The sequence below is a fragment of the Notothenia coriiceps genome, unplaced genomic scaffold (assembly GCF_000735185.1).
Source record: "Notothenia coriiceps isolate Sejong01 unplaced genomic scaffold, NC01 NC01_scaffold00016812, whole genome shotgun sequence".
In the NCBI taxonomy this organism is placed as follows: domain Eukaryota; kingdom Metazoa; phylum Chordata; class Actinopteri; order Perciformes; family Nototheniidae; genus Notothenia; species Notothenia coriiceps.
This window is the reverse complement of record NW_011349513.1, coordinates 1-9,360: the sequence shown is the minus strand read 5'-3', so window position 1 is coordinate 9,360 and position 9,360 is coordinate 1. Positions and strand designations below refer to the sequence as shown.

Here is a 9,360-nt window from a genome sequence, read left to right as displayed (position 1 = left end):
TCCTTGAAACACCTCCATTGGACTCATTTGATTTTCTACTGTAACATATTGACATCACTATGTAACACTTGCGCTACTATTGGCTAGTGGGAAATCTCTAAGTGGTTGTCCAATCACAACAAAACCAGCCAGCGAACCAATCGGAGCAGACTAGGCTCTGGTTTCAGACAGAGGGTGAAAAGAGGTGCTGCAGCAGAAAAATAAAGAGCTTCTTGAACATTACAAAATGTAAACATGTCACACTGTTGGGGAAATATTTTCCAAGGTCCATAACTTTGACCCAGTTTATCAGCTCTGTCCTCACTGAGCACACGCACCTGTAACTTTGGCTGGTGTGCTCTCAGTGTTTAGTCTCCCTGTTCCTGCCTGTTGGCGTCAGCTGATAGAGGTGTTATGATTAGGGATGTCCCGATCACCTTTTTTTGCTCCCGATCCGATTCCGATCATTTGATTTTGAGAATTTGCCGATACCGATTTTTCCCGATCCGATCTTTATGCAATGCATTAAGAGAAAAAAAAGCATTCAAGTTGTCCCTTAAGGTTATTTTTTTATTTAAATTGGATATTCTATCCAACATGGATATAGCTTCTTTCTTTCACAGCAGCATTGGATCAGTTCAGTTGTGCAGCATTGGATCAAAACAAAATAAAGCTTTCAGTACTCGTTAGCTTACTGCTACAATTAGACACTGCGCCCTGCCCACTCTGTTGCCAGATTTGAGAGAAATAAGCAACCAGGTCTATGAAAACAAGCCCCAAAGAAGCAACACATACATGATGTTGTTTAATTTGAAACCAAAACTAAGGCCTCAGGATGACTTTAAGACTTGAACATGGTAATTTTTGGTTTGTAACATTGAATACAAAATTTAAAAAAAGTATTTAAAAAAAAAAAAATCCCCGATTTTTTTTCTCCCGATTCCGATCTTTTGAAAATCACGTGATCGGCTCCGATCCCCGATCACGTGATCGGATCGGGACATCTCTACTTTTTACAGCACTACGGCCTCCACAGATGAAAGTGTTTATGTATTTATTGTCAAAGCACTTAAGATATTCATTGCTATCGGGATGTTAAGAGCATTCCATGGAATATAACAACAAGTGTTTCTGAACTGAATTACCTACCCCACCTTTAATATTGAACATAACAACAATATTGTGTAATTGATGCAGCAAAAAAGACATTTAAGCGTGCTAGGGAAAACATATTGAAAAAATAGACGGATCAATTTTTCACGCTACAGATGAGGGCTCTACGAATTGTTAATTGATTGGATTATAACCACAAATCAAGCTCTTTTTATTCATTTAAATGCTTTGACATTCTTAGATTTAGTTGATAATAAAAATCACATAATGTATTTAAGACCCGAAATGAATTTGCTTCCCAAATGTGTTCAGAAGTTGTTTAAAATTAGAGCAGAACTTTTTTTTAAATGATTGCCTCATTGCTATTTGTATGTGAATTATTTTGGAAAATATCACAAAAAGGGCCAAAATTATTGATTACAACTACTACTATTTTGAGTGTGACTGATTCTTCTTGTTGTCTTACATACTGAGTCATTATTTTGAAATACTAAGTCATTATTTGAGATCGTTTGTCATTATTTTGAGATACTTGGACATTATTTGACTACCACTGCTGCTATTTCCAGTACAACTACTACCTAAGTGTAATTCATGTGAATTGTTTTGGACACAATAACCGTGTATCTGATATAGTGACGAAGTCAGCTGTGAGTTACCTGAGAAGTTTTCTTTGGCGTTTCCAACGTCCGTCATCTTATTGACCAGATCAGAGTCTTGCTCTTTCTTGGAGGGGTTGGGGTTACAGAGTTTGGCGTTAACCTTGAACAGATCCAGCGCTTTGGCGGCCGCCGTGTTGCTATCCAGCGATCTGAAGTCGGGACACGATGCACAAATCTCGTTCGTGCAGTCGCCATTTCCACAGCCCTCGGTTAACTGCCGAAAGTAGCGCTCGATTAGATGCTTTGCAGTCGCTCTGTTCCTGTAAAGGGGTCAGGAAACAGGAAGTCAAACAGAGGATTCAAGGACAGAAATGGGAAGGAAATGAAGTACATACATGTTTAAATTACTGCAGGTTTATTTGTTCAACTAGTTGAGCTAAATAAGGAGACTCACATTCGGCTGGATTCAGGGACACTCCTGCAGACCCAATAGACAGTCCTGTGGAAGACACAATAACGTACAAATGAAAAAGATATTGTGAGACATCATAAATGAACACATTCTCGCAATAATGGGGCTGAGTGGCGCAGTGGGCTGTGCGTTAGATCATCAGATCAAGGGGGCGTTGGGGAACTCCAGTTCGAAACCCGATTCCGCCGCCACTGCATGTATGATATTAATGTGTACTTAATTAATAATTAATGTTGTACGCCTCGATGACTTTGAGGTGTGAAGATGGGCGGTGTGGCGCAGTGGGCTGTGCATTGATCATCAGCTCAAGGGGGCGAAACCTGCCGTCGCTGTTGTGTCCTTGGGCAAGACACTTCACCTGAATTTGCTCCTGTGGGTATTGTCCATTGTACATGACCGTTACATCTATTATAATAATAATAATAATGGGTTTCATTTATAAAGCACTTCATATTTGATTTCAAATCCCAAAGTGCTACAAGCAGTGAGCATGAACAGTATAAATATGTATCTGTAAAGCGCTTTGGGTCATGGAAAAAGCGCTATAAGGAATTATTAATTATTATTAATAATGAGCTGGTATCTGAAAATAATTAATAGCATTAAAATGTCTAAATAATTCATCAAGATTCCCACATTTTCCAGAAACATTTTTATACATTTTCAGATATTGAATCATCTTTTTAAATCTGTGATTATTGTGACATACCAAGTCATTTTTTTGTCATTTTTTTACACATGTCATTATTATTTTAGGATAATTTTGCAATATTAACTCATTATTTTAAAATATAAATGTTTATTTTGAATAACGAAGTCGTTGCTGATATTTGTTTTTATTATTTTGAGAAACTAAGCCATTATTTAGAGATTTTAGGTCATCATTTGGAGATATGAGGTCATTATGTTGTCATTATTTCGATATAACTCATATTTTGAGATTCTGAATATGTTGACATACTAGGTCACTTTATTTTGTATTTTGTTTGGACCAACAGGATGTTTACTTCCATCCCAATGACAGAAATGTGCTCCCATAGTTTTTTTTAGCCACATTTCAACACCAACTGTGATCTTGCACAAATCTGACAGCTGACTGAAGCTAGCTGTCACTCAGCTCTGTGTTTAATGCTCAGATTAGCCTCTAGCTAGCTTATTATCACATACATAAACAAGCTAGGGAGGTGAACACTACACTAAAGCACATTAAAACCAGATGAATGCACTTACCTGTGTATTTATCAAAGGTATAGTCCTGTCTGTGTGTCTGTTGGTCCGTGTGTCTGTCAGTGACTGTGCAAAAATAATCTCATCTGCTATTTAAAACACATTGAGAGCAAAGAGAGCCTGCTGCGTTTCTTTCTTAAAACTGAGTCCACTTTTCGATGGAAACCGAGACTAAAGGAGGATTTAAGAGTCAATACGTCAGGAATCAAGCGTTAATACTTTCTGTTTGTAAATCAGATCGAAAAATCCTCCACTACCATCTTGTAAACATGAGCGCCATGTATCCCAGAATGCACCGCGACGCTGTCAAACCAAACCAAGCCGGCCGTTGAAGCCGTGTTTTGGGGAAATTGCCCCAGTGGCCAAACGGTGCTACTACAACTCCAGTGACGTCATTTTGGCCCAAAAATACCTTTTCTCCATTGACTTACATTGGCAGAGGTAGGAGAAAAATACTCAGAACTTGTACTTAAGTGTAGGAATACTCTATTAAAAGTTAGAATCCTGCATTCAAAATGTTACTCAAGTAAAAGTACAAAAGTATTGTCAGCTATATGTACTTTCTTTTTGTTCTATGTCTATTCTATGGTCTTTTTATGTTTATTTTGAATGACTTTTGCTGGTAACTGTATTCTGTGTGATATCAGTTTTCTCTGACTATTTTAAGAGATGTCAATTGTCTACTGTGAAGCACTTTGGACTGCAATGATTGAATGAAAGGTGCTATACAAATAAATAGTACAGTAGCCTACTACTAAAAGTAAAAGTACTCATAATACAAATTTGCCCATTTCAGAATAATATATATGACACGTTTGGATTATAGTTATTGATGCATTATTGTGTTTTTAAAAGCCTGTAAAGGTTTACTTGACTTTGTATACTGCAGAGTAGCTTGTGAATTTACTCCGGCAGTGGCTCAGTCAGTATGGGGCTTGGACTGTGAGCCGTGTGGTCTCCGGTTCAAATCCCCGACCAGACCTAAATATGGAGTGAAAACTGGTACTTGGAGAGGTCTCAGTTCACCTTCTGCCCTGCCGTGGTGCCCATGACCAACCCCCCCACAATTTCTAAGGTAGTTTGTTGTTCTAAGATCCAAGGGGTACATTTTCCACAAATCGACCCTTATTTTGAAAGGTATGACCGGAAGCCGTCTCCTCAACTCTTATCTTGAAAGGTATGACGGGAAGCCGTCTCCTCCAATCTGGTAAATTTGACGCAGGTGTGTGTGTCGCGGTTAAAAATGATACCTGTATGAAATTATTTATCGTTCAAGTGATGACAGCAATGGCTGAACCGGCAGAAATCCCCGTTCTCAGCCGACCCGTGGAACCGGTACGTCTTTAATCATATAATGTTGTCTTAAATGACTTTTTTTTAAAACGAAAGATCACGGTAACGAAGTAGCTAGTTAGCTAAATAGCTACAGTAGTTAACGGCTAATTGAACAGCCGTTTGGCTAATTTCAAACATTTTGGAAATTGGTGGTCACTTAAGAATTAGGGTGTGAAGATATTGGTAAACATGTAATATTTTTTTTTTTGTATGGTTTCATGTCCTTAAGATAATCCAATTAATACTAGAGACCTTTTAATGGGAGCAACATTTGTAGATTATTCTTTTTTAAATTATTTTTTTTATGACCGGTTTTGCTCATTGTAATTTAACCAAATACTGGAGAGCATCCCAACATTTCTTAACTATAGTGCAGGAAAAGAGGCATATATTTAATGTGTTGTGAGAAATGCAAGGGTGGTGCAGTGACGCGTCCTAAAACCCTGAAGTAAGCTCCGGTTCCCTCGACAAAAATGCAATGCAATTTCTCCATAGGATTTTGGAAAATAGCTGGAAATAAGGTCTGTGGTTGACACACATTTAAGAGACGGATCACGTTTTGTTCAGTCGGATAATCTCCACATGTCTACCCTTCTTTTATAATTTTCTAATCGTAAATCTAATCGCTAGAAACTAAATGCTAACGTTATGCTGATCGAACTACAGTATGGTCGCACGACTTCAACGTCACGCCAATTTAAGATCCATATTCAAACATACAGATTCAAAATGGTACAAGTTGAAGCGTTTGTTTTAACAGTTTGCAGGAGGCAGGTAGCCTACTTGCTTTAAAGCAGAACACGGGGAAACAATTTTTTTTAGCGGGAGTGTTTACGTGTTCGGCGTAATCACGTACAACGGCCTCGACAACTTCAGTAGTCCTATTCAGTAGGGATGGGAATTTGAAAGCAAATGTATATTCGACCCCCAAAAAAACGGTCAACCGAAATGTACATATCCTATAAAAAAAAAATTAATTTGAAAAATAAATACATGATCAAATAAGTATAGAAACCAAGTCGAATTTGTCAAATGTATTGCACTGGTGATCACAGTTTGAACAGTTGACAGCTATAGGCCTACAGCTTTCATGCTTAAAACATAACTTGGTTTTAAATGAAAGAGGGATCATACACGAGCAAACATAACCGGTTAGGGTAACGGGATCATACACGAGCAACATAACCGGTTAGGGTAACGTAACCCTATTACAACAGAGATCAACAACCTATAACAGGGCCTATGCACAGAATGCAGCTATTCAATACTCATTCTTCTTTAAGAAAATGAGCATGTCTACTCAGGGGAGAGGCGGGTGCGGAGGCGATTCACAATCAGGCCAGCTGTAGAGAAGACCCTCTCAGCTGGAATTTGGGCATAAGATGAGGTTTGAGTCTGCGTGATCTGCGTGTAGGGAGGGCCATATCATTAACTAGAACTAGCTAGATCTGATGGATTTGGACATAAACGCGAGTGAAGTATAACCGGACGCGAGAGAGAGAGATCAGCACCTGCAGCTCTGCCCGCTGTGAGGGACCGGTGAGCGGAGCAAAACACACCTTTTAGACCTAACGCATTTAGCTAAAATATATATTCATAACTCATATTCGAATACCTGAATAATTTCGAATATTCGATTAATCGTTCCCATCCCTACAATTCAGCCACTTGGTAACAACCATCGTTTTTCAGACACGTAAACTCTTCAGAAATCACCAGTGGGGTCACTGCTGATGGATTTAATGTCGTAGAACAAAACGTGATCCGTCTCTTAAATGTGTCTCAACCACAGACCTTATTTCCAGATATTTTCCAAAACCCTATGGAGGAATCCCATTGCTTTTTTGTCGAGAGAACCGGAAGTGGTAAAATGCTAACTTACTTCCGGGTTTTAGGACACGTCACTGCACCACTCTATTCTGCTGACTGGTCATTAAACGGGCAGTTCGGCTATTTAAAAAAATATATACTTTACCTAGCTACAGGTGACTTCACTAGCTCACTCTTTAAAACCTTTCTTTTTGCAGGAGGGCGTCATGGCGGCCATTAAAGAGGAAACGTCTCTCGTAGAAGCTTTTGAAAACAATTTCGAAATTTCACAGGTTCGTTTAAAGTTTTACATTTAATAAAATAGATCAGAAACGGTGAGGGGAAACTTTTGTAGCTTCAATGGTCAACCTACAACAGAGATAGTATTATTTTATTTTAGTTTTACTCCTTTTTTATTTGTATTTTTACTTAATTTATGGTTTGTGAGCTGAGCTGTGTGGTTTTTGTATTTATGTATTTATTTATTTCTCTGTACAGCACTTTGGTCTGAAGCTTACAAATCAGAAATCCTTTATTAGTCCCAGAACAGCTGGAAAAATGCTTTACACATAAAGCTGTGTTGTATAGAAAAGTTAACCAAAATCCATTATTCTAGCCATTTTAATACCTAAAAAAACACCAATACTTGAAGGAAATAAGTACATGAAGTATTTGAGAATCTAGTTAAACAGTCCACCACCCACTCTCCTTTCAAAATGTTGGTCATTAAATATTTCCAATTGTCGAAAACAACCCTGTTAACAAATCAGTTTGGTATGAAATGTTGCTGAAACTATAAGAGATTAATGAATGACTTGCTGACACTTTCTGTGATTGTTGTGACCAGGATGTTAAACCGGCAGCATCTGCAGCCTCAGAGGAGACGGAGAACAGAGAGAAACCGGATGATGATGAAGAAGACAGACAGCAGGACGAAGAGAAGGAAAGTCCTCCAGAGGGACAGCAGGACGAAGAGAAGGAAAGTCCTCCAGAGGGACAGCCAACGGTCGATCCGCCTGCAGCCGAACCCTCCAGCACCGAGACAAAGGTAATGACTGGTTTAAAGAACAATTTGTTATATAAATAAAATGAACTGACCTGTAGTAAAATGTTTCTTAGTATAGAATATTGTAAGATTATTTTTTATTACGGAACTTTGGAAATGTTATTAATGTAACCCTTGTGCCTCACTAAGGATATGTTTTGCTTTTTAATTTTGCATTTTCTGAATGTATTTTGGAATATTTATAATGTCTACTAATTAAAACGACATAATATTTCTACCAGTGCCATTATAACTTAAAACGTTCTATTATACTGTATAAACCCTCACCTCAAATGTTTTTTACATTTTTTTTTTTTATGGGTATCACCTAAATATATTTGGTATGCAGGGTTTTGTCTAAACTGGGTAACGGGCTGTAGAAAAGGCCCCAAAGTTATTATTATATATTTTCAGTTATCATACAGAGTTGATACCCGTTTAGTTATTTTTTCATAGTGGGGAGGGGCTAAGCCATGTGTTTTGGGTGACGTCATACATCAGAGGGTAATGTGCTTCAGAAGTTGCAGGAAAGTTGTGCAGTGCCGTCTTAAGTGTTTCGTATTGTTTGCGTAAATGAAGGAAAAACCACACACATATCTGTATGTCGGCCTAAATCAGTAAAGAAGTCGAGCCTTATCTCAGCTCCTCTATTCTGGATCTTTGGCCTTAAGGGGTGTTCTGGCCGACACCCCGGGGTGAACCTAGTGATAGACACAAAACTAGTGCCAACACTTGAGTTATCCTTAACTCTCCACTACAGAGGCCTGTACCACGAAGCAGGATGTTCGCTTAGCCGGCTAACTTCAGGGAAAACTCGGGGTTTCCGGTCCTACGAAGCTGGTTCTCTTTTTAGCAGGCTCGATCTCCATGGTAACTTAAGCTGTGCGGCTAACCTGGTCGGGAGCAGGTTAGGTTGCAGGCTAAGAGATCAACTCAGTGAAAGCACTGCCTGCTGACCAATCAGAGCTCAGTGTGCGGAGTTTAAAGCGATCAAGTCATATTACAGGAGAAAGGAAATACAGAAAAGCTGCCGTTGCAGGAAAGACGGCCGGCAAAAATCACCGACTGTGTGAACGTGAACATTAATAGAATATCACCTCCCATCTTCAGAGCAATCTGACTATTATAACATTAGCGTTAAGAAAGTTTACTTACTTAAATATCTGCCACAACATAAGTAACCGGATCAGAGTAACATTAAGTACAGTCCGCGGCATATCACATCATAATGTATCATATATTTCCTTATCTGAGTCAGCTGAGCCGTATCTGCCCGTGCAACACTCACAGTGTCACATACTGTATGCAGAAGTATTATTTTAAGCAACACATTAAAGTGGACCTATCATGCTATATTTGAATAATATAGTGTAGGACCATACCAATATGCCAATAAGGCATATTTATACTTTTTATTTTTCAAAATACCAAACAGATCATGCATTTTTGCCATTCCTCATTTCGCTCAATTTAACACTGTCTTTTCATGTGCTGATTATATGAGAACAGCACCATCTACAGGCCTGGCATATGTACTACAGCGTCTCCAGCGCTTTCGAAACGGCAATGTCCGTGGCTGTCTCCTCCTGATTGGTGGAGTTGGCCCAATAGCCATAGCGCCACTTCTGTGACGTCATAGAAGTGTTCAAATCTGGATCAGTCTGTATCAGATCCGTTGCAGCCCCTTTTTAAGAGATTTGGGTATGGAGGAAAATAGAGAGGGTTGTGTTTTCTGACACTTGGTGAGTTCCCTGGAACACCGGGGACACATATTCATG

General features: G+C 38.9%; 1 protein-coding gene and 1 long non-coding RNA gene across 2 annotated transcripts; one reads left to right on the top strand and one right to left on the bottom strand.

Moving 5' to 3' along the window:
- Nucleotides 1-1,746: 1,746 nt before the first annotated feature.
- LOC104949774 (uncharacterized) lies at nucleotides 1,747-3,672 on the bottom strand. Its single transcript, XR_798842.1, has 3 exons — nucleotides 3,397-3,672; nucleotides 2,149-2,193; nucleotides 1,747-2,014 (listed from the first exon to the last, which is right to left on the bottom strand). It is a non-coding gene; the product is annotated as an uncharacterized lncRNA (long non-coding RNA).
- Nucleotides 3,673-4,618: 946 nt separating this feature from the next.
- LOC104949775 (cysteine-rich hydrophobic domain-containing protein 1-like) lies at nucleotides 4,619-7,585 on the top strand (the record flags this gene model as incomplete). The annotated part of the gene is made up of 3 exons (XM_010776178.1): nucleotides 4,619-4,728; nucleotides 6,756-6,830; nucleotides 7,385-7,585. Coding segments are annotated over exons 1-3 (357 nt in total), but the record flags the coding sequence as incomplete, so codon positions are not given.
- Between the last annotated feature and the right edge of the window lie 1,775 nt (nucleotides 7,586-9,360).